This window comes from Erigeron canadensis, chromosome 4 (genome assembly GCF_010389155.1).
Source record: "Erigeron canadensis isolate Cc75 chromosome 4, C_canadensis_v1, whole genome shotgun sequence".
NCBI lineage: Eukaryota > Viridiplantae > Streptophyta > Magnoliopsida > Asterales > Asteraceae > Erigeron > Erigeron canadensis.
Window position 1 is genome coordinate 4121050 of NC_057764.1, and position 26315 is coordinate 4147364.

At 33.3% G+C, this 26315-nt stretch overlaps 2 protein-coding genes, 1 non-coding gene and 1 pseudogene across 3 annotated transcripts; 3 read left to right on the forward strand and 1 right to left on the reverse strand.

The window, feature by feature from the left end:
• The first annotated feature begins 2127 nt into the window (after positions 1-2127).
• On the forward strand, positions 2128-3413 carry LOC122598664 (pectinesterase 1-like). The gene has a single exon (XM_043771249.1). It carries the CDS (start codon positions 2177-2179, stop codon positions 2939-2941), a length of 765 nt encoding a protein of 254 aa, XP_043627184.1. The 5' UTR covers positions 2128-2176; the 3' UTR covers positions 2942-3413.
• A 1200-nt stretch (positions 3414-4613) lies between these two features.
• Positions 4614-4827, forward strand: LOC122598732. Its single transcript, XR_006323721.1, has one exon. It is a non-coding gene; the product is annotated as a small nucleolar RNA U3 (small nucleolar RNA).
• A 1606-nt stretch (positions 4828-6433) lies between these two features.
• LOC122598163 lies at positions 6434-12034 on the reverse strand (annotated as a pseudogene).
• Positions 12035-19852: 7818 nt separating this feature from the next.
• Positions 19853-25123, forward strand: LOC122595430 (probable serine/threonine-protein kinase WNK9). Its single transcript, XM_043767787.1, has 7 exons — positions 19853-20121; positions 20214-20251; positions 20362-20589; positions 21512-21732; positions 22656-22813; positions 23215-23635; positions 24131-25123. Exons 1-7 carry the CDS (start codon positions 20038-20040, stop codon positions 24820-24822), a joined length of 1842 nt encoding a protein of 613 aa, XP_043623722.1. The 5' UTR covers positions 19853-20037; the 3' UTR covers positions 24823-25123.
• Positions 25124-26315: the final 1192 nt, after the last annotated feature.

The following is a 26315-nucleotide window of genomic DNA, read 5'->3' on the forward strand; positions in this document are numbered from 1 at the left end:
AATAAACTCTTTGTATGTTTTAGTGGTCTCTAAACAAGCTTTAGTATTTTCACTACATCTATTCTGCATTTCTTCTGGCTGATATTGCAAGAACAACCGAAAGTGCCCTTGGTACTTAAGTACCTTGCTCCTAATTCAGACAAGACAATGATCCTGCTTCCAATAAGGCTTCAATGACCAAGGTGGAAAAGAGACTCATGTAGTAAGCAGATGACGAGTAGTCGGTTTATTAAATAATGGATATGTTATCCATTTAGACTAGATTTTTTAATTACCTTGGATTTCTGTCTCACTTTTTTTTTTTTATTAGATACTCTTTTGGTTTTATTATTTTAGACAATGGTTTTATGTGGCTGGACTATAATTGATTTTTAATTTTGTTTAATTAGATATTAATTAGTATTATGCTTAATGCTCATGTACACTACATATGAGTGGAAAACCCATCAAGTGAGATGCTAGAAATACGATAATCTGTGCAATGTAGAGGTATCACCTAGAAATAAAACTTCACTTTAATAAGAAATTCTAGAAATAAATTTCACTTTATCCGTTCTCATGATGTATTATTTTATTGTAACTAATTAGATATTCAACGAATGAAATACATTATTGTTAACATTATTTTTTTTTAATATCATTTATAATAATCTTGTGCAACGCACAGATTTCACATAGTATAATAATAATTAACATCTAATAATATTGTTATGTCGTATGAAATACTAACAATGAGAATAACAAAGAGAATAGCTAATAATAATTTTTGAAATACAACAATGAGAATAATTAACATAGCTAATAATAATTTTTGAAATACAACAATGAGAATAACAAAGATGAAAGTTGTGATATATAAACTAACAAGGATCAAAATTAACATCTCATTATATTGTTATGGCGTATGAAAAAAAAATAGATTGAAATATCAAAATATTAGTTGGAAAACTAAAAGGAAAAAAAGTATGTAAGAAACCAAGAAGTAACTCATAGTTAAAAAAGCCAAACAGACTGAAAAGTTTAAATGTGATAAACGATAATGGTACGAGGTGTGGAAAAAAGAAAGTAAGAATGAAAGTTTTACTTGGAACGGGAAAAATATATGAAAAAACCAAAAATTAACCTATAGTAAAAATTCAAACGAGATACGACATGACAAAATACAAATAGTGGTATAGCACGTGACATAAATGAATAGTAACTCGCCACGTTTATTGGCTACTTCTTTAGTATAATAGATATAATAATCAAATGTAATATATAATTTTTACATGTATGGTCAAAGATAATGAGATAAAAGGCATATTAATTAACTTTACTATATAATAAAGCAAATGACTCTCTTTTTCTTGAACTTTATTCTTTGAAAAATAAATACACACTACTTTTAACATTAAGTATTTTTACAATCACCATCACCGTCGCCCCCACCACATCACCGCCACCGTTGCCGACACTACTGTTGCCACTTGTCGCCACCACCTCCGCCACACGTCACTGCCACCACTACCCCAACGACGACTCATTGTGCGGACATAAGTATAGTAAATTTGTAATTTGATATTAAGAGGATGTATCCTTTTTGGATTGATATCTTCTAAAAGTTATTTATAATTTTATTGGTAAAGTTGTTAATCATAACCTTTAAATTAAAATCAAGAGTCGAGATTCAAAAATGATATTTGAATCTTGACCTGTGATTTCAATCCAAAAGTCAAGTTGTTTTGAACTTTACTAGTAAAGTTTAAAGTTTAAAGCAACTTTAGAAGATTCTCATCTATGATATTTTTTAAAATAAAAAATTATAAATTAGTCGTCGACATAAAAGTCAAGAAAAACATGTCACATACATAAAAGTAATTTGGTTCGTGGGCTACCCGATATGTTGTTGTAGTGACTATTGAGTTAGTCGACATAAAAGTAAAAGAAAAAGGGAAAAATAACATAAGTTATTTTGGACTTGTTCCAACACCGTTCATTCTATTTAACTAATAACTTGTTTTTGTTTTTATCATCAAATAAATAAATAAAATAGATGTTAAGGAACATTGTAGCCCACCACAACCACAACTATATATTCTCTTGTATGAGAAACTATACACCTTTTTCATGCAAACACATATTTAAAGCCAATTCTCATAAACCACATTACGAATTAATAAGCAGCTGTGCGTGCATGATGCATGATGATGAAGAATATACAATTAATTTCGTCGCTAAACCTTACCACAACGTCAATTCCACATCGTCATCAGACGACGAATCACCCACACCACCCAAACGCAGTCGTACCGTCGCTATCATCGTCATCTTAACTCTCTTCACCGTCATCATCGGAACAATCCTCACGTCCACCGTCTTCAACAACCATCCCAACCAAGAAAATCAGTCAGTCAAAGAATCAACGTCGATAAAAGCCGTATGCTCCGTCACTAAGAATCCAGAGTTATGTTACACCGACATTTCGTCGGTAGATCCCGACAACTACATAGTCCCAGAAATGATTTTTAAGCTAACGTTACAATTAACCTTAAATTCGTTAGCAAACATTTCTTCCTTACCTAAAATCTTGCTCTCAAAAACGACGACAGATTTAGCGACGAGGTCTGCGGTCAGAGATTGTGTTGTATTATTTGAAGATGCGGTTAGTCAACTAGTGAAATGTGTTGAGGTGATGCGCGTAGACCCACGCGCGGAAAGGAAGAAAGGTAAGCGCGTGGGGTTGTTGGATGAAGGGAAAGTGAAGGATATGATGACGTGGGTAAGTGGTGCGATGACGGATCAAGAAACATGTGTAGATGGGTTAGAAGAAATGGGATCGATGTACGTTGAAGAAGTGAAAATGAAGATTGGGAGATCTAGTGAAATGTTGAGTAATTGTTTGGCTATTCTTAATAACATGGATAATATATTTGGTAAATTTGGGCTAACTTTGCATTGAGATGACAATATTGATCCATGGCTTACGTGGCGAGTTAACGAGTTTTATTACCGAGGTGAAGGTACGAATTTCAGCTATGTGGAATTAACATATAGTTATTATTATTTATTAGGTCTAGGCTCCATATAGTGTACGTTGGGCCAGCTAGCAGTGACTTTTTCGTCATTAGATCAATCCGGATAGAGTTATAGCCTTCGGATCTGTGTTCCGTTCAACGTAACATTTGCATCGAGATAACTGGGAATATTTTAATGATGTTCATGGATGTATTAATGTGAAACTGGATGTAATGTAATGAGGTTTGTGTTTTGTAATTATTGTTATGTTACATGGTTAGCATGCAGTGTTGTTTGTATGACTTAATTGGTGTAATTAAATGAAAAGTATACACATGTTGGGGATATAAATCTAGGGAGAGTTGTAAAAAGGTAATGCCCCGAAATTTTTGTACCAAGACTAATTATCTAAGTAATGCGACAGTAATATTTATGAAAATATACCACCATTTGTTGCCTAGTTTGGTCCAAAATGAATTTCTAGAAAAAGCCATAACCTTAGAAAGACCATCCTACTTGATATTTTTGGCTAATTTCCCATTCAACAGTAGGGCGGTGATGATTTAAAGGGTTTATGGATGTTCATTCTGAAAGTTATCATGTGAAATCAGATTAGAACATTCGTTGTAATAAAATGTGAGCGAAAAGTGCTTATGCTGTTAAAGTTGTAATCATAATCTATGTGATAATAATGGAGGTGAACCTTGCCAATAGGATCTTGAGTATATTATGAAATTGCTCATACATAATTCTCAATGTGAAATTCCCTCACAGAGCTTTAGCAGAAGCTCAGGCTGCTGATCCATATGAACCACTTCATGAATCTTGTCCATGATTCCAGACCAGTCACGCATTCCTGATTAAAATCGTTCATGCAAATAATCAGATATCGGGAGAGCATCCTTTTTAATATACGGGAACTACTTATCTCAGAAATTCTAACACTAAGATGAAGGATGCAAAACATTAAAACCCTTAGATTCATCCAAATGTTTTTCAGTACCAATAAAAATGACCGGAGTTTTGTTGCCGCAACTCTGCAATACAAGAAAATAAATGTTGCAAAATTTATATAATTCACTAAGAAAGGAAGATGCTAAAATATAAGTTTATATATCCAAAACTTAAAACAGACCTCGGTTAACAAACACCATCAGGATTTGTTGCTGCAAGGATTACTAAATCTGCTGGAAAGAACGCGTCTTACTTCACATAAAACCAGATGAACATTAAAATTTGCATTGAACTTCAAGGAAGCCAGTGACGCTAGCTATAGTAGCAGTGTTAACAATAATCATGTAAGTCGTATCATTTGTAAACTATAAATCATGGGTGCTATTTATTCCTATACGTAAATAAATTATAACTTCCATCTTATAACTTATGAATGTAACAAAAATATGGCTTCTCACCGTACTGGTGGCTAAGATAAAAATAAATAAAGGGTAACAAGGATATGAAGCTTACTTAGTCTAATGATATCCCCAACCTGCAGCATCTTCCAGGGTACAGACTCCCATATTTGGTCTTGTAGCAAGTCAATGGGAGAATTATATGTTAAGCTGATCTGTACCAATATGATAAATATATATCATAATCATAGACGGTATAGTATAATGACCTTACTTGAACAGGATCTGTTTTACAGGCTCGTACCTCTGTATCCTTAATTCCTATCAAGGCAGAAACCCATGTCTGGTTGATGAACCACGACCATGTTGCCAGAGCATGATCACCCGAGCCTCATGGTCTTGACCATGGCTCAGTAGTAGAGCGTATAGTATGCAAGTTATATATTAAACTGATCTATATTGATATGATGAATAGGTAACAGCATCAAAGATTCTTCAAGAGACATGCAATTAAATTAGAAGCCTCAGAGCGTAAGGTGACAATTTGGGAGAAAGACTATCTTAACTACTAGATTTTATCCAGCGTTGATGATGGGAACATCATCAGGGATCTTCTGCAGCAATAATGTGTGTCTGTGTGTGTGGATGTCACAGGACCACACAAAGTATACGCCTTATTATCTGCTTGTAGCATGTATAAAAACTGTGTTTCTAGGTTGTTCGACTCAATCAGACAGATATTAAGCTAATTAAATACAACAGTTACTATTATAATATCTTGTGGTGTTTCTTGTGTCTTTCTCAAGGGAAGGAGTGCCTAAAGAATATTGATATTTGGTACTAAAAGGAATAAAGAGATATAGCTGACAAAGACTTCTTCAACTTTCTAAACTAATCAGCAACTACATTAAGTGGTGTTTGGGATTGCGCTTTGATAAAGATTTTCAGATTATTACGAATAGTACGTAAACGCAGATAAATGAATAAATTACTTGTGGTGTTAGTAAATGGGAAGTTATTAGTAGCTCGCTTCAAAGGATTTAATAAAGGAACTTAAATCTCGTGCAACTAATGTAGGATAAAATCTCAGAACTACAGTAAAGTGATTTTATGACAATAACATTTTCAACATATTGTTTCTCCTCAGTTCAAGAGACAAATCATGTTAATACATGATATTCCATCTAGAGTAAACATGATCATCTCAAATACTATATATCCAGTAAAATTGCATTCCTGCACATTTGGTGTAAAGATTGATATATTGCACATTTGCACACGAGAATTTGATCAGGTTTAGCTTTAAAACTAAAAATATCCGAATATGAAATTCTTGCAAATTATCTGATTTGCTATAGGTGTTAAGTTACCCAGATAATCTTAAACCCATCATGTGATTGTCATCTAGTAAACTTTTAAACACATAAAACTAAAAATATCCAAATATGAAATTCTTGAGCTGTTGTAGAGTTTTCCTCAAACATCATCTCTTGAAATTTGTATTGATACTTTCTTTCAGACTTGGCTGCATTTCTTGGGCTCCTCGAATCCCAAACTATGCCAAATTCTAAACTTGGCCTGTGTGTAATCTCCCAGCAAACAATGAACCTTACTGCAACTCAAAAAATATATATTCGAAACTAATAATTACTGCTTTAACCTCTACACATTTGATGGGCCTCTTGAACAAGTTTAATTAATAGATCTTGATCACCATAGTTAGTTTCAGCTTTGCATTCTAATTCCAGACCAATGCAAAGACAAGTCATTCGACTACAATTAGATTAGATAGCAACGAAATAGAGGATTCACAAGATTCGAGTCCTGCTCTCCACATTTTTGTGGGGGTGGATTATTGAGGGGATTTTCGGAAGTCCTAGGCTGCATCCTATGTATTTGTGTAGTTTAGGAGTAGGTGTAGAATAGATTGCCGCTCAAAAAAAAAAAAAAGATGGAAATGGTTCTAGGCATTAAAGAAACAAGCAAAGTAGTTCTTATAATATAATATAACTGTACAACATAATCCTTCAATTTTTAAAATTAAAACAAAGTAGTTCTTATAATATAATATAACTGTACAACATAGGCTATGTTTGACATAAGCTTTTCAAGAACTTTAGCTTTTTATTTTAAACTAAAAGCTCCTAAAATACTAAAAGCTTTGTTTGGATGCAACTAGCTTTAGCTTTTATTTGAAAGAAAAAGCTCCAAAATGAAATGCTGGTTGAAGTAGCGTTTCAGGAGCTTTAGCTTTTCGATGGAGCTTTTACTCTTTAAAAGTTACACAAATGCCTCTTAAAGTTGCAGCTACAGCTACCATACCAAACACTTTTAAAAAATAAGAGCTACAGCTTACAGCTACAACTAAAAGCTACCGCTTACAGCTCCAACTAAAAGCTATCGCTACAAGCTACAACTACTTTTGCCAAACATACCCATAATCCTTCAATTCCTAAAATTAAAACAAAGCACATACTCAAGTATATCGGGTAACCATCCTAAGTTAGAAGCACCTGGAAAAATTGAAATGTTTATCCAAATACCCTATTTTTCACGATTCTTTCCACCTCACTCACAGTCAAATGCCTTATCAAGCTTTTATCGAGCCACCTATCCCCTTCTTCTACGCTGCCACACAGTTGTTTATCCTCCATTTTCAATAACCTTCAACCTTCACTTAATTTCGGGAAGAACCCTTCAGGTCTTAAACAACATGCTTTGAAAACACCAAATAGAACTGTTAAATCATTAGCAAGTTTTTCTACACCACCATCACTAAAATTTGCATAGCTCATAAAAATGCCACAGAAAAGAAGTGAATCAATATCAGTTCCCAGGTTTCTCCAAACTCCAACAAAATCCATCTTATTTAAATTCAATTTTAATATTGTCATTTTTGCCTGCAAATAATCAAGTGCCCCAATGAATGATTTTGACACAGCCCAACCTTCTTCAGTCTTTTCCATCCATTGCTTCGTGTTTTTTATATATTCACGACAGCAAGCATCAAACCCCCTTAAAGTAACCGTTGATAACTTCTCGACCCATTCAATTCTAAACTTCTCCAGCTTACTAATTTCCTCATCAATTATACCAACAGAATCCATTTCCATTTCAAGAAAGAACACTTCCTCACACCATTCCTTCACAGTAGACTCAAAAAACCGGGAAACATTGATAGACATTGTCACTTTAATCAAAGCATGATCGTCAGTCAGAGAAGTCAAACCTTTGGCTTCTTGGCATCTTAACAGTAAGAAATACAAAAAATGATTTATAATTGGTACACCTGTCAATCTAATGAACCGTGCTCTCAAAGAAACACATGGTAGTAATCGGCACCGTTCAATGATAGATGATAAACTCCTGAGAAAAGCACCCGAGACTGCAGGTGACCCATATGATTCTGAACCAGAAAAGAGACCTGATTTTTGAACTTCCATCAACCAATTTTTCTCGTCCTCGATTTCGGGCCTCAGTTTATCAATTGCATCACTGAGTTCTATTTTAGCCCAAAAATCAAGCCAGTCGGGTCGATCACAGAAAACAGATAGAGAAGAAATCTTTTGTATATTCCCATATTACTCGAGGGATAGTGTAATTCCAGACTGTGCTACAAGACTTTTCACTTTTTTATCAAAAGAAATCATCAAGTCAATGAAATTTAACCATGATACTTTAGCTAGTGATCGATTTTCAGTAGTACCTTCTTCATCGAGCTGACTTATATAAATAGGGAATATTTCCTTTGCCATATAAGTAGACAAGGATGATACAATGGCTGAAATCCATTCTTCCCTGCACGAATAACCCGACAATAGTGCTTCATCAACGAGTGGCTGCAATAACCAGTCCAGAGAATCGACATAATCCCGAGTTATTTTATAAACTATAGCAAAAATAAGCTCCGGCTTGTCAGACCACTTTGAAAAATGGTGTCGAGATGCAATCGATATAGGATTCACAAGCTCTTCAATGGCCCAAAGTGGCTGATGTAAAGTAAATTCATGGTTATGCCCTTGGAGTTGTCTATATTTGCTTTGGGTTTGCAATTCCTGTAGTTTGCAAAGTGCAAGAAAACTGTCACAATATTGTCGCTTGAGGTCACCACGCATTGTGTAAAGGGAATTAGTAAATTCAGCAGAAGTTTTTTCTTCTGGATTAGAGTAGGTTAAAGTGGACAGAGGTGGTAGCCAGTTAAGCGAGGTAAGAAGGGATCGATAGTCAGCAACTGCTTGAGGTCGTAAAATGGCTAATGCTCGATCCACTCTGTGATCAACGGCTGAAACGAGGCGGGACCATTGAGGGCGTGTTCGTGAAACTTTAGTTAGAACATCTTCTGCTAGTTGGATAGCATAAATAGCAGCAAAGGGCGCTTCCTGCCACAAATCAGAAGATTTATAAAGTATTACTTCATAGTAAAGGTCGTAAGATAGGTGGGTTAGCTACTTAGCTGTAAACAGGTTTGGGTTGGGCCAGAAAGACTTTTTAAGTTTTTATCCCCTTCTTAATAAATATTCAATGCATAAGTATATGACAGCAAATAGGATATTAGAACATATGAAATAAAACAGTATGGAAGGTAATATGCATTAAGAAAAAACTTCAAGCGACTTTCAACCTGTTTTTTGTTTAGCCCATCAAACTCATTTCCTTTTTAAACTAACTTAATTGACTAGTTTAAAGTATAATAAAATATAAATCGAGATATTCATATCAATATTTGGTTGAGGTTAAAGCTGTCGCCTCTTCATCATAACGATACAGATACCAGTCCTATTTTAATTAACTTGCTCACCTCTAGATTCTGGGAAGTGGTCTGCTTCCTTAACTTTCTGTTTACACTGGAAGAGACCGCATCTTCAATGTCTCCAACCAAGGTGTCAAGTTTCAATGCTGTTTCTGCAAGACAAAAAAAAAAAAAAAAAAAAAAGGGAATATTTAGCATTGAAAGACATTGTTTTCAGTATATACGTAGGTGACTACAAATGGACCTCACAATACATGAAAATCACGTTCAACTTTTGGATTACAAATTCAAAACAGAAATTAACTCTCTCTGCCTGCCCTCCCATTTCTTACTAAACTCGTAGACACTATCATGCAAAGTGAAACTTGGAAAGAGATAAAAACTAGTATTCTAAAATCTAAATAACTTTAGGGTGTGTTCGGTACAGAAAAATGAGCATAGAGAAATGAAAATAAATAAAAAGTTCTTTGTTTGGTAGATCAAAGAAATAAAGAACACAAAGAGTTGGATTGCTCAAAAAATTTTATACTATACATTTTGATTTCCACCTAATCAGGGGAGAAATTAAATTCTTTCAGACAAATTTCTCTATGTTCTATCTTTGAGAAATGGAGCCAGACTAAAAAAAAGGGATATAAATGGATACTATCACACGCAAATCCTTCTCAAGATACAGCAAAAATATCCTACCCTACATTTGGTGAGTTTCCGAGTTCCACTACTTTTCTTCCACACAGCCGATCTTTCTTCTCCATTGATAAGCAACTCTTATCTCTGCCACACTATCTCCACTGTAGCAAACCATAGGTTTGCTCTCTTTTATCAACTTCTTATTTGTAAATCAAACTCAGGTCAAAGATGACTGACTATGTGTTATATTTTCAAACTTTATTAGTTTAACCTTATATATCAGCTCAACCAAAACCGTATTCAGCGTAGCAATCTGTCATATTTGGGATTATTATACAATATAAACATGAACTTGTTGGATGGTTTTCATGAAGTAAAATTCGGTGTTAATTATTGCAAATCGATAGTCACTCTAAGCTTTTTTATAACAACTCAATCACATGTATCCAATGTGAAAATTCCTAGTAATTTTATTTATTTCCCATTCATGTGACAATATACATATTCAAGATCTTATAAGGGTAGGGTGTCATGAGCTATTAACTTATTTTATTTATATATCATCATATCGCTTTGCACAAAAAGATAGAAGAAGCTATCAATCTATCATATTGCTTTGCACAAAGTTATAGTTTTATTGAACTAGCAAACCTTGTTGTTGTTGCTGCATATGTTTGAACTGGTGACATACCTTATCGATGCCATATCTACACAATAGCCAAGTTTAAATCATCCAAAGTTTGGTCAATACACACACATTACCACTAGTTCGGACAATGATACTGGTATGGAATTCGGAGATTAGACAAGCAGTTGTTGAAAGACTTCAAAAGAAACTAAATAGCAGTCCCGAGTATCATGAATATGTACATAGTACTTTGGTTTAGACAATCATTCTAAAACTCTAGACAAGCATTTCAAGTGCAGACAAGATCACTTAGGTGATTCATCATTTTGCATAGCTCTTTTGAACTAATAAAGATGTTTCGGCATGCTACTGTTTATTTAATTGCTGAGGAATTAGTATGAATATGAAACAGTGATAGTCAGATTCAAGTTGTGACTAAAAAATCTTGCAATGAAAAGTAGAGGTAGGTGGGTTTAAGATGGTTGACACATGAAAATTAATAGCAGACTACGACAAACTCGAATTTGAAGGACTAGTGAACTTTTATGCGGTAATTTTGAATAAAACTTGATGATGAAAGTGCTGAGGATATAGATGGGTTGGATCTGTGTAAAACGACAGCAACATTGTTGTTTTAATCTTGGTCAGTTAGTTGACATCTCTATTATGTGTTTGGTTGGGACTTACACTTATGATAAAAAAAAATATATGTTATAGAAGACATGACAAGCAAATGTGTTTAATATTGCGTAATCAAAATTTTAGTTTTGCTAGATTTTAATTGCACAAGGAATATCAGAAATAATACTGTATTTCTAAAAGAAATTTCTTTCCATTTCTATGCTTTTTTGTTACTAAACAGAAAAATTGAAGTCTTTAGTAATATCAGGTCAGTTCTCTGCCATTACCAAAAAGTGTAATACATTAAATTCCTTGGCCAATTTCATTTCTCTACATTTTATTTCTCTGTTTCATTTAATTTCCATATGATTCTCATTACCAGAAACACCCTTCTTTGAGGCAATTTTAACTACTTTTCTATACAAAGTACAAAATAAATGACAATGGGTCAAATACTCAAATATACATTTAACTTTATCAGCATAGTAAACTCATAACCAATTTAACAAAACTTTAGCATTAAATGAAGCAACTCATACAGTGTCAGCAGCATGCATTGATTTCTATAAGAAGAATGTTCTGAATAACTTACCAACGTATACTCTAACTGCCTCAACCCTAGCCACTTCACGAGCAAGTGCGGGCAACTCCTTCCCCAAGAAGGTTTCTGATCTTTCCCTTTGCTTTCCACCCTCTCCGTCTAAACAGCCCGTTACAACTAAATTATTAGCAAAAACAATACTATAGTTTGCTGAAAATTCGGCAGTTATATAAGAAAAACTTACACGATAAAGAAGATTGAAAACTGCTTAACTTGGCATTGATGTCATCAAAGAGGGCACCAACTTCATCAGAGTACTTAGAATAAGCAAGCAAAGAGGTACCAAGCCTTCGGTTCAAATCTGTGAGGCTCTTATCCAAGAGATGACAACCATTCTGCAACTCCGAAACAAGCCTTGGAGCTTGTTAGAGATCATCAGCAGTGTGTAGTTCAGTGTCAAGCAAAGAAAGAACCGAAGGAGAAAGAGACGAGACTAAAGGCAGAGCTTCAATCATAGTGCCTCCGCTCATCTGCAGGGATTGATGATTACCAGTTTGTTAAAATTTTGATGCGGTTGCTTAAAAGTTGGGCATAAAACAACTAGCTTCTATTGTTTCTTCCACTTTCTAAAATTAGTGTGAAAAAAACAGCTAACGAAAGCAACACTCCTGGAAAACGTCGAAACATAAGGATCAAGTTTTTCAAGCACACAAAATTAAAATGTACACTACATAAAACCATATATACTAGCAAATGTTTGAGCAATTTGGCTCTAATTAACCCACCGAAACAATTATGAGACGTGTGTAATCTGTCCGGTAGGACCGGTACCAAAATTCATTCATACACCTAAATGGATTGCTTTCTAAATACGACCGGATCAACACAAATTCACCGATTCACAGAACTTAACTACTTTACGTCTTTACTAACTATATCGATAATATATCTCACTTATTCTTACTATAATAAAGCCACAAATTCACAGAACTTAACTACTTCACTAACTATCTCAATCAATCACACCCATAAACCTACATAATCAACCCAACAACATATTTCCATTTAGAAACAATCATAAAAGTAATTAATACCCAATAACTGTAGCACAAAAAACTCAATCAATAGATATACTACACAGCTATTTACATACACTAATTTAAACAAAATAAAGCTACAGTAAATGGATATTATAAATAATGTATGATTTCCGTATAATATACTGTATATACATACCTTCGATAGATAGATAGTAAGATAGATACAGATTGAAAAAAATTTGTATCTTTTCTGATTTAATGAACTGTTCTTCACTCTTCTTCTGCTTGTTCATGCTGTTGGGACTGTGTTATTATTTGTTCTGTTATATATGAGCCTGAATATAGTTAGCCCAGATTATAATTTTTTTTTTATAGCCATGTTTATTATATGATCGGCCCGTTTTATTTAAATTAGAATAAGGTTCATTTGTTCACGTGGAACGAACTTACCTGATATAGTAAGTAACCAATGTCTTTAGCTCTTAATACTTTTGACGGTATATGAAGAGGTAAATATGTAAATAGTCTTACATCTACTACAACAATGTAGAGAAGTTGTTTCAAGATTCTATTTAAAATAGAAAATGATCTTCAGCTTTATAAAACATGTAGATAAAACCTTTGACCTCGACTCAGAAAAAAATTTATCAACTACTTATTCAATTTTATTGGTTTACTGGGATATAATTGGGTTATTTTTGTAATAGTTTGATTTCGAACTTTGAAAGAACATCAAAAAGTTTCATCAAAAACCTTTGAAAGAACATCAAAAAGTTTCCAACCCAATCTAGTTCCATCGATACATTTCTAGTTGCATCAAAAACCTCAACGCAATTGTTTGTATAAAAAGTGAATAAGAAAAACAACCTTTTTAAAAAAGGTAATTGATGATAACAAGTGGGATCTAGAAAAATGACATGAAAAACTTTATAGTATATTAGGGTGCGTTTAGTTGGAGAAAACACATATATTTTCCATTTTTGTTTTCAAAGAAAATATGGGAAACAGGAAATGCGTTCAAATTATAGTTTTCTAAAAATGTTTTCCATGAAAACAGAAAATACATGTTTCCGCTTTTCTATGAAAAATTAGAAAACATTTTTTTTTTATTGTTTTCCACTTTTCGTTTTCCATTTTTTAAATCTTGGAAAACTCGAGTTGTTTTTCATTTTTTGGTTTGGAACGTGTTTTCAGAATATTCATTTGTTTTCTAAATATGAATAACTCATTTCATTTTTTAAAAAATTAAAAAAGAAAAATTAGAATACTTTTTCCACAACTAAACACGCCATTAGTATTACAAAGATACAAAAATCATACTATATATGACTAGAAAACTTCCAAGAGGTTTACTATTACTCGTATATAGTAATTACTATTATTAGTATTATTTTATTTATATCCGTCAAAACAAAGATGTGGTGTGATAATATTGAAAAGGGATGAGTATCTTGTAATGTAACAAACTTTGAATGAATGTCTATAGTAAGAAATAACTAAAGTTGTGTATTGTAAGTAAACAACTCAAAAATAATGTGTATTGTATGTAAGAAAGTGTATTCAACCAATTAAAATCAGACAAGTGGCACCTCTATATGGTTGCCACGTATGTTTTCTTACATACAATAAACATTTTTTAAAGTTGTTTACATACAATACACAAAACTTTAGTTATTTCCTACTAAGAACATTCGTCCAAAGTTTGTTACATTTCAGGATACTTATCCCTATTGAAAAAGTTAACAAAATCAAAATGTTAAAAGATACAAATATGTATTATACTAAGTCTTCTATCTACAAGCAAAAAGATTAAAATTACTTTTGAAGTGTAATGGACTAAATCTTGAAAAAAAAGGCATACAAAGAAAAAAAGACAACTACAACTCTACAAGGCATAAAGATATCGCAAACCCTTTAATACTTTATAATGCAATCAATTTTTTGTTTGATTCTTACGGCTTGTGATTTCTGATTCTCCTGTCAATACAACCCGCACCAAAATTGGAAAGATTCAAACTTTTTTATTTGAAATAAAGAGAACAACTTTCACTACTTATCTAATCCATTATTATTATTATTATTATTATTAGTATTAGGTTTATATTTAATAACATGGAGTGAAAACCAGTAATTCCTAAAATATGAAATATTTTATCCTAATATTGTAATATTATACTTTATTAATTCCTATAAACTGCATTTATCGTTATTTATAGAATTTTTTAGTTCATTTAATATTTCTAAACATGTGTTTTGTGGGCACATGTAATTCTTATCCAACTTTTAAAATTGGGTGAGGATTCTCTCAAGTTAATTTCCTAACTTGAGTTAAGTTGAGGAGATTTTAACTAGGGGTGTAAACGAGCCGAGCCCGATCTCGATAGTGCTCGAGCTCGAGATCGTTTAAGGAGCTCGGGCTCGAGCTCGTTCGAGCCTTAGTATATAAACTCGAGCTCGGCTCGTGATCTGTTAAGAAAGCTCGAACTCGGCTCGTTTGTCAAAAAAACTAAATAAGTGATAAACGCTTAATTCGTCTAATCTTAAAGTATGAAAACGAACATGTTTTGTGAATGTTAATAGACGATTAGGGCGTTTTTATGTTTGTTTAAGTGTTTCAGGTCTTTCGTGACAAATTGAAGTTAAATGGATCATTAAGAAGTCAAGCAAAGTCGAAAATCAAGTCAAGAAGTGTCAAGGCAAAAATCTGGAAAACTGCCATTTCTGGAGGGCAGTCTGGGATGCCCTGGTGACCATCTGGGACGGCCATAGCTGCACCAAAATTCCGAATTTAAAGGGTTTTATTAATTTTCAGTTTATATAACCTTCATACACGAATTTGGAAGTTATCACTTCATATTTTCTCATCCCTGGGCAGTTTCCTAACACACACAACACCCCAATTTCATCATCAATTCATATTTTCATGGAGATCAAAGCCTTAATTGAAGAATCAATGATGAAGATTATAGGCTAGGTTTTCTTTGATCATTCTCATGTGAACAATTATGTAAGACTTTTATGTTCAACCTTTCTCATATTCATGTTGGATTAGATGTTTAATTCTTAATTGAATTTTGCATCTAATATTGTTTGGATTTGAATGAATGATTACATATTTATGACTTTGAATGAAATTCATCCATCCTTTGGTTCCAAATTATTGTTAATCATGGATTATTGAAAGAATCTCTCATGAACTTGTAATTCTATTTTAATGAATTGAAAATCTAGTTGTGTCAATTCTTCGGTTTTTCATTATCGTGAATCATCACAACCGATTACTTTAGTTCTTAAGTTCATTCATTCCAAACATTATAACGAATCATGTCTATGTGGTTTTCAACGAATATAAGTTAGGTTACATATTTGAAAGCATAATTGGGAGCATGAGAATGGTCTACTTTGTTAATTGAAGTATTTTGTTAAGTTTATGATCAATTGTAGTTTTAATCAAAACCAATCAATCAATCGATTTTAAGTTTATGTCTAGTTTAATTAACTTTATAAAATTGTTTAACACTTTCCCTTGATTCCCTGTAGATACGATACTTGACTTACCCTAGCTAATTAGTGGTAATTAGTTTTATTTTTGATCGGTCCAACGACACTGATCAATAAGTTCGAGTTTGGCTCGAGATCTAGCTCGGTAAGTGATCAAAACTAAGCTCGATAGTGCTCGACTCAATTAGTATATGAAAGCTCGTTTAGGCTCGCGAGCTTAATCGAGTTATGGATTCAAAGCTCAAGCTCGAGCTCGTTTAATAAATGAGCCAACAGTTAAGCTCGAATTCGGCTCGAGCTCGTTTACACTCGGGTCGAAACGAGCTTTTTACGAATTGAGTTCGAGTATTTCGCGAGTAGGTTTGACTCGTTTACACCCCTAATCTTAACCCTTGAATGAAAATCAATGACCAATATTCATATATCATCTTTGAATCTTGGCTCTTGATTTTCATCTAAGGGCCAAGATTACTCTAACATGAGAATTAACTTGAACAAATCCCCTCCCCTTAAGATTAGTGTGAAAAAAGTTGCTAATAAAAACAACATTGTTGAAGATCGAACCAAATTTTTCAAGCTCTCAAAAACAAAATGTTGACGGATTGATAACATTACTTAAAAGGGCTAATAAGTTTTAAAGGTATCTTACTCGTCGACTTTTACTATGTAAAGTATCGTCCCAAAAAACCTCCTAATGTAAACCAAGTGTGTGTAAATGCGATCTAATGTGGGTATCAAAACCACTATCCAGTTTTCCAAAAGCTGTTTTGTGTGTGTTTGGCTGAAAAATTTGTCGGAAAACTTCAAATGCAGATTACGGCTTCAATACTTCGAATTAGAACACGAACGTTTCACCAAAATACTCATAATCACACCGTGAACAAACCCTCAGCAACGGAAATCGAATACAAAGGTCGCCGAAAAAAATGGTGATTCGCCGAAAAATTTGTCGGAAAACTTCAAATGCAGATTACGGCTTCAATACTTCGAATTAGAACACGAACGTTTCACCAAAATATTCATAATCACACCGTGAACAAACCCTCAGCAACAGAAATCGAATAAAAAGGTCGCCGGAAAAAATGGTGATTCGCCGGATCGAATAAAAAGCTCCCGCAACGCAAACATTTTCGATCAAACATTTCGTTTCACATCACCAATCACTTCATAATCATCACCAGATCACTCACTCATAGTTTCTAGTTGTTAAGTTTTATAGTTGGTAAGGTTCATATGTGACCCAGTTAAACTTGTGTTTCATTTTTCGTTCAGATTTCCGATCATTATTGCTTAAATTCACTGTGTTTCTCTTAGTTAATGTTATTAAAGTTATTTGCAAGTTACGGTTTGTGATTTGGTTTAGTATAGCTCGAGTTACCATTTTAGAGTCTTGAAATTTTAGATCCGTGTAGCATGAAATATACAAGTTAACTTTTCGTTTTGAAGGCATGGGTTGATTCGTTATTGTCATATTTAGTAGTGTGTTAAGTTTCGAAGCATTTGATTACCGTTTATTTTTTAAGATATAATCTAGTTATTAGTTTCTCACAAGATTTTCGATCCCGTTGACCTTTGATTGGAGAGGATTACAGCCTGTTTCTTTGGTTAGGTATCTAGATTATGCTATAGTCAAGCTGTGTGTGAAGTTTCGTGGCAATTGGTTACTGTTTATTTTCAAGCGATGCAAGTTAGTTACGAGTTTTTCGTAAGGTTTTCAGGTTAGTTTTCGGGTCAATTGTGAAGGTTATAAGGTTGTTACTTAGTTGCTTTATATAGATTGAGGTCTAGAGAATACATGTGTGAAAACCGTTTGGTTGTAGATCAAAGCAGTTACTAGTTAAAAGCGATCAAAGTTGCCACTTTGATACAAAGTTTATGTTTATTGCTATTTTCGGGTTAGTTTTTAGGATAATTGTTAAGGTAAAAACGTTGTTAAAAAAAGTAGATTGATAGATTGGGTTACAAAGAATCCACATGTGGCAACGGATTCATTAGATCTCGTTTCGGTTATAAGTTATTTGATCTCAAAGTTGCTCCGCGAAAACATTTTCTACATGTTTCGTTGACTTGTAAAGTCAACTGAGGGTTACTTTTAAATTTCCATGCTGCACTTCGATCACTCTTCTACCTAGTTTTAGTATTAGATTTTTAATTTACAGGATACAGGATAACCAAACTTATTATATGCATTTGAACTTTTTCGGCGAATCACCATTTTTTTCGGCAACCTTTTTTTCGATTTCTGTTGCCGAGGGTTTGTTCACGGTATGATTTTGAGTATTTTGGTGAAACGTTCGTGTTCTAATTCGAAGTATTGAAGCCGTGATCTGCATTTGAAGTTTTCTGGCAGACAAAACCGCTTAAATTTTTTTAAGTGGTATTCTTAATCCTCTAATTGAGAATATATTACACTGTTTATCATTAGATTATGAGGATTTTTGGGAAGATACTTTACATAGTAAAAGTCGACGAGTAAGATACCTTTAGAACCTATTAGCCCTACTTAAAACTATATATACTATGAAAAGTTTACTCATAGGAGAGTAAATTAAGCAATTGACTTTGTTCCAATTATATAAGTGGCTCTTTAACAAACTATAGCAACAAACTAATGATGTCCTTAAAAGATAAAGATTCCCTAAAGTTGCTTCAACTTTATAAATAAAGTTGAAGCAACTTGAACTATAGGATTAAAATCAATAGTTGAGATTCAAACTTGAACTTTTGATCTTTGATATTAATCCAATGGTTCAAGTTGCTTCAACTTTACCTATAAAGTTGAAACAACTTTACCTATAAAGTTGAAACAACTTTAAGGAATCCTTTTCCGTCTTTAAAACCATCTATATATCAATTTCGTGGTGATCAAATATTTGTCTGTTAGAGCTCAAGCATGTTATTTATCAATGAATGTTTTCTGTCATTAGATTGTCTCTCGACATAAAAGACATTTTTTTTAATAAAAATTAATCTTCATTTTAGAAATGAAAACTCATAAACTCGAATTATTTACGAATGATTGACAGCTCTTTAACTGCTTACATCTTGTCTCTCTCATACATCGTTATAGGCGAGATTGGATTTTTAATGGTCGCTGATTCTTTACTTTTTTTAGCTAGAAAAATCCTGACAAATGAGTTCCTTCCTTCGTATCCGATGATACGCTTTGACGAATTACCTTCTAATTAAAAAGCTCGCTAGGTGATCGCATTTAAACTTAGTAATTTACATAGATTTTAAAGGCAAATGATCAACATGTGCTGCCACCTTTTTATATATCGAAACTAAGATTTCACCAAATAATTTAAAATCTTGTTAGAAATCTAATCATTTAAAAGATATGATTTTACCAAATATTTTTTTTTTTGTCAAATTGCAAATCTTGAGCTACGATTTAAGTCGAAATTGCAATCCAGGACTGCGTGTTTGCTATTTTACAAAGTTTTAAGATATCAAATCACATTTTTAACTAACGTTTTCTTTTCTGCAAGAAAATGAAAGAAATGTGAGGTGGTGCATAAAGTTATATAGAAGTAAATAAAAAAGAAAAACAAGAAAGAAACATGTCTTCTAGCTAAAAAAAAAAATGGTACATATGACTTATGTGATCAACAACAATAATTGATAACATCGAGGATGACCTTACACCTATATTTCATTTCATGTCCATATATCCAAACAAACAAAACAATAATCACACTCATATCTATATCAATCACCCACAAAAAAATTTATTAATAAATATATAAAAAATTATTTATATTTATGATATGCAAATCTACAAATCAGTTTAGAAAAAAACCAGAACACCAACTTCTTCTTGTTACCGTTTAATTTATCATTTCACTCATATCATCATTTATCTAACCCCTCTGTATCTATATCTTTCTGTATCTATCTGTATCTGTATCTGTATCTGTATTTATATCTGTACCTGTATCTGTATCTATATCTGTATCTATATTGCTGAACCCCAAATGATGAACAATACTTGTGTTGATGATGATGATTCAGATCAAACTGAATTTGTTGAAGTAGATCCTACTGGAAGATATGGAAGGGTAAATTTTTAATCTTTTTTTCATTTCATTTCATTATATATATGTTATATGTATTATATATATAGCTTACATTTTATATGCTTTTTTTACAGTATAATGAAATCTTGGGTAAAGGAGCTTCAAAAACAGTGTATGCATTCTTTGTTTTTACTGCTTTATTTTTGATGGGGTTTTAAAAAGTTTTGATTTTTTGATGTGGAAATTATGTATATAATAATGGGTCATTTTTGTTATGTGTAGATATAGGGGTTTTGATGAGTATGAAGGAATAGAAGTAGCTTGGAATCAAGTAAAGCTGTATGATTTTTTACAAAGTCCTGAAGATCTTGAAAGGTTGTATAGTGAAATACATCTGCTCAAGACTTTAAAACATACCAATATTATGAAATTCTATACTTGGTGGGTTGATACTACCAATAGGAACATCAATTTTGTAACCGAGATGTTTACTTCTGGTACTCTTAGACAGTAAGTTCTCTTTTTTGCCGCTTTTCTCGTTTTTGGTAATGTTTTTTTTTTTCCAAGTAGATACTTGCCTGTCCTTCGGGTATTCAACTATGAGAAAGTTAATTCGTGGGACTGATAATGGGTCGGTTATTCATTTTGTGAGGACGTGGATTGTGCATTCGATGAATCAATATTTTTTTACGGCTAAATGCACGGGATGTTTGGATGTGTGTTTTTGCAAAGTGATTATTGTGCTTTAGAAAATCTAAGTTTTGGATAACCAGTCAATTAAAGTTAGAGATGCATACGTATATTTACATTTCTGAGTTGTTTGGTACAATGGATTGGAAAGGGAAGAAACGGAGCGCTAGATTTTAATTTCCAAGAATGGAAATGAATAATTGGATTCCCGTGCTCTTTCCAATTTATGTATTCTGTAAGGAAATGTAGAAAGGCTTCCGGCGAGACAGTGACTGAGAGGGCGACTAGAAGACATCCGATAGCTAAAGAGAGCGGTGGAGACTAAATAAGTTTAAAGGACGGCTAGAATACTTTCAATAGCTAGAGAACTTCTTTTGGATACACAAACCTTTGTCTATTATACCCTAATATTTCCTTAGGAGATACTAACATAGAATCATACATGTGGAATAGAGAGAATTTAATAACGCTATGCTTTGCCTGTTTAATCAGGCTATGCTTTAGGAGAATGTAATCACATTTTGCCTAGAATGGGTAAGTGGGAAAGAAAATGGAGATTTTATCTCCATAATTGCTTTCATACTAACTAGTGAAAATTCTGCTATTCTATTTACCCTCTTCCATTCCTTTATACCAAACGGCACCTATTATCTAAATGATGGAATCCATACTGGTTAATTGCTTGATACCTGATTGCCACATCTTATGTTCTAATGCTGCTTAACTTTAATGATCTCATTAGGTATAGGCAAAAGCACAAGAGGGTTAATATAAATGCAATCAAGCATTGGTGTAGGCAGATCTTGAAAGGCTTACTCTACCTTCATAGCCATGATCCACCTGTGATTCACAGAGATCTTAAGTGTGATAATATTTTTGTTAATGGAAATCAAGGAGAAGTCAAGATAGGTGATTTGGGTCTAGCAGCTATCCTTCACAAATCTCATGCCGCTCGCTGTGTTGGTACGTCTCTTACCTGTGCTACATTTATGAAATTTGCACCCTAGACATAACTTAAATCTTTTTAAGGTTTGCACTTAGATTTCAATGATCCAATATATAGCTGGTTATGTTTCATTATATCTTTAAATTAGATTGTTTAATGCTGTTTTGTATAGCATTTTTAGTGGTATAGTATTTCAACCTTGTAACAAGTATCGGAGTATCGGACATGTGTTAAGTGTAGCTAGAATGTTTGTGCTGGTCATATCAGTTATATCTACTATAATTGCTGACGGGTAAAGTGGGTAAACTATAAAACAGCTAGAAGGTAAGTTGGTTAAACGGCCAATTCGTTAAAACCACTCATGACAAAATGTGTTTACAACCTTCTAAATTAATTTGATTAGAAAATTACGGAATCATTTTTTTTATATATCCACTGTTTATTATTTACTCTATAACATTAGGAAAAGAGAACAATGTTTGAGGGTTAGTTCAAAGCATCTCGTTCTAAAAGCTAACTGTTTTAATATCCACAGATCCACCATATTTTGCCACCTTTAATTGTTGCAAAAAGTTATGTGCACCCTGATGTTGATACACCCACCCGCTCTCACATGACACCTTGTCTCTTTTGGACATAAATGAATTATGTTCTAACCTGGAATATTATGATAAGGTTGTTATGGAACCAAACAAGTCTACCAGTAGGAACCAAACATAAAACCCTATTATGAGGTTAATTAATTATGGAAATACTAACGCTACTATGGAGATGCATCAACTTTCCCTAAATTTCGTTTATGGTTTTAAAATTGCCTTTATTAGCATGTTTCATTAGGAATCGACACATTTGGCAAGATTGCAAGTTATAGAAGCTAGTGCTGATATTGGTTCATACTTGTAATAATTCGCTAGATACTGATTATCTTGTTTCCTGCCAGGAACACCAGAGTTTATGGCTCCTGAGGTTTATGCCGAGGAATATAATGAACTGGTTGATATTTATGCATTTGGAATGTGCATTCTCGAAATGGTTACCTTTGAATATCCTTATAGTGAATGCACCCATCCTGCTCAGATATACAAGAAAGTTATTTCGGTATGAACTTGTAGCTTCCTTTTTGTAATAACTCGATACGAAGTCAAGATATCTGAGGTGTTAAAGTGGAGGGGTTGGTCAAAATAGTTAAAAAGTTTGATATGGTTTGGGTAGTGTTGACCCACCAACACTTTTTAGTCTATCGATTTACAAGGAATTCTTACGAAATATAGAGGATTATAAGGTTGTAAGCATTTGCATACACTTTGTCACTTTGAGAAATTTTCAACCCATTTATCATGTTTACATATCTAGCAAATTTATTAAAAGTTACTGATCACCCATAGGAAAGAAAACAGACCGAATTCACACAGTTTTAGGTAAATCATAGTCGGTTGAAAACTTGAAACTGCCACCTCTACGGTACGTAGATTCCACTGACATTATTTTCTCCTAAATAGGGGAAAAAGCCAGATGCTCTTTATAAAGTTAAAGATCCTGAGGTGCGACAATTTGTCGAGAAATGTCTTGTTACAGTTTCTCGCAGACTTCCGGCAATAGAGTTACTTAAAGACCCTTTTCTCCGTACTGATGGTTACGGCTATGATCTGAGATCAATAGATTATTGGAGAGAGTTCGATGGAATGGAACTTACAAATAATCATCATAGTAATGGCTATCACATTGACAACGATTCAAATGATTTTGGGTATGAATGGGAAACAGACTTGGATAATCATCAAATTAGATTTGAAGCAAATGAAAATGTACTATCTACAAGTCATGAAGACGACCATCTTAGAGATATCAACATTTCTATCAAGGGAAGGAGAAGTGATGATGATGATATAGTATTGAGGCTACGAATTGCCGATAAAGAAGGTATTGCCTTTTTTCTAGGTTTATTTTTTACAACTAGTTTAGGCAATTTGGACCAATTATGGCTGATTTGGGTTATGTTATATCTCATACGGGTCATACAAATAAAGTTTAGCTAGAAGGAGAAATAGAATGACTGTGTTGAAAGTTGCCTACTGTGTATTTTTAACGTATAATATCTCCTTCGTCGTTTTATTCTAAAATTTAAATTATTAAAGTACTAATGCAGTTATGTGTAATAATTAAAAAATAAATCATTGTATTCTTAAGAAATGGATGACAGATGTTTGGGCGACTTAAAAAGGAATGGGTCAACTGAATCAAACAGGTTGAAATATGCCCGAATAGTATTTTCATTTCTACACCTTCTGAAATTATTTTATCAACAAATTTAGATTATTTTTTTGTATATTAATAGTTTTGTGCTGCGTGGAGTAATTACCAACGAATTGTTCTTATGGAAAAAAAAAGGTGTTTATGAATCAATAAATATTGCAGGTCGTGTTCGCAACATTTACTTTCGGTTCGACATTGAAGCTGACACAGCATTTAGTGTTGCAAATGAAATGGTCTCGGACTTGGATATAGCAAATCAAGATGTCCATAAGATAGCCGACATGATTGATGGTGAAATCTCTTGCTTGGTGCCAGAATGGCAAAGAGGATTAGGCAATTTAGAAGAAAGTCATCACTTAGAAAAGAAGTTTGAAGCACTTAGCCTATCAAGACACCATTCTCCTGCCATTCATGGCCGTTTTGAAGACATAACGTATCAAATTGATGTTTCAGACCAATGTATCACAGATGGTCCGCCAGCAGGGTCAAGCCAATCAGATGGCTTACACTATTCTGATATTTGGGTGCACCATCATCGTCCGGAACATGAATCTGACCAAATAGAAGGTCATGATTTAAAAGATGATTATGAAAACGAGATTACCCAGGAATTGAGATGGCTTAAGGCAAAATATCAGATGCAGCTAAGGGAGCTTAGAGATCAACAGCTAGGACATGGATCAAAGTCATCCATCGGTTTCTCTTTGGATAAAAAACTACATGTTGAAGATAAAAACGATAGGGAGACATTAAGTGGTCGTATGTCCACTGAAAAGAGTTTATGCACAAAGGAATTGCTTCCTCAACATCTTCACAGGGCTACTTCCCTTCCGGTAGACGCCATTGATGTCTGAAAATTTTCTCATTCTTTTTAGCAACATTTTTTTAAACCATGTATGACGACAGCATTATCCGTGTAGTCTCCTTTAGATAGGGGAGGTTGATAGCTGAGGATGAATGTATCATATCATGGATAGCACTGAGGTCAACACATGGTTATCGGAGTCAACGACCAGTTAACAAATGAGCTTCTAAAAGGGGAGCTAACCCCTCTTTTATTTCATTTTGTTCTAAGTTATCATACCTTGTACACATTGTATTAGAGCTTTCTCTCTCCCTTTCTAATAATATACAAAATACATCAAATTCCCATCATGATCTATAGAGCGTGGATTTATGTAACATCAAGTGCCAGGTCTGACTGTTGTAACTTGTACCCGTCTCAAGTGGTCACCACGAAAATGGCGTGAATGCCCTTTGCGCTATGGCTGGTGTGAATGCCATTGGAGGGTAGGCGCGGAAGTAGAAGTGAATGGGTTCGTGGTGAAATACTGAAATATACATGATGATGCTGTATATGGATTGGGATATCTTCTTCTTCCTATATAAACATACATAACATATATTTTTTTGAAAGTTACATAGACGACATATTAATTAGTTTATATATTTATATTGTTCATTTGAAAATTAAATTTTTTTTGAAAACTGGAAAACTGATCAAAACACACTGTGATTTGAATTTAACATAATGTGTTTTTAAAAAATACATTGTGTTATGTTCATATCACAGTGTGTTTGAACAGTTATCTGATTTTCACGCGCTATCAAAAACACATTGTGTTAAATTCATATCACAATATGTTTTTGTCAGTTTTATAGCTTTTAAAAAAAATTTAGTTTTCAAATGAACATTTCATATATTTATATTTAGTCCAAATTTATGTTTTTTCCAACAAAAAATAAATTAATATTATATTTTTAGTTTTATCAATGTATTTTTATTAATGAAATGTGTTTTTTAATTTAGTTTAAAGAGTCTTATTTAAATAATAACTAATGATGATTTAAAAATTAGGTTTTTGGAGGTAAAATGTTATGTATGAAAAGTTATGAAAAATTGAGCTTTACAACCAAGTTCAATGTAGTTCAATGTGAAGATCAAGGGTGACCTAATTAGCATTGAAAAGGTGTATACATCTAATAGCGCATTCTTAACAATGGGAAAAGCCCATACAGAGATAACTATCCTATTTGAATACGACATTAAAATTTAAAAAGCACGTATCTCTCTTATAAATCGCATTGATATTTACTAATCAAAATAGTTGCTTTTAACCACATGGAACCACGGCGGCCTCCCTGATGAACCATAACTGGAGCTTAACGTGCTTTTTCTGTTACGCACAAGGATGCTCTAAAGACAAAGACATGCACATGTTGGTCGATTTTTTTGTCCGTGGTCCTTGACCACATTAAACAAACTGAATCTAAAATGGTTGGCCACAATCTTTATGATATCATTTTTTGACGGCTTACTTTGAATTCCCTACACCTTTTCTTTTTT

Coding starts and splice junctions, on each gene's coding strand:
- LOC122595430 (XM_043767787.1), top strand. CDS start 20,038: ATGATGAACAATACTTGTGTTGATGATGATGATTCAGATCAAACTGAA. Junction 20,590..21,511: donor ACTTCTGGTACTCTTAGACA/GTAAGTTCTCTT, acceptor TGATCTCATTAG/GTATAGGCAAAAGCACAAGA. Junction 22,814..23,214: donor TATACAAGAAAGTTATTTCG/GTATGAACTTGT, acceptor TCTCCTAAATAG/GGGAAAAAGCCAGATGCTCT.
- LOC122598664 (XM_043771249.1), top strand. CDS start 2,177: ATGATGCATGATGATGAAGAATATACAATTAATTTCGTCGCTAAACCT.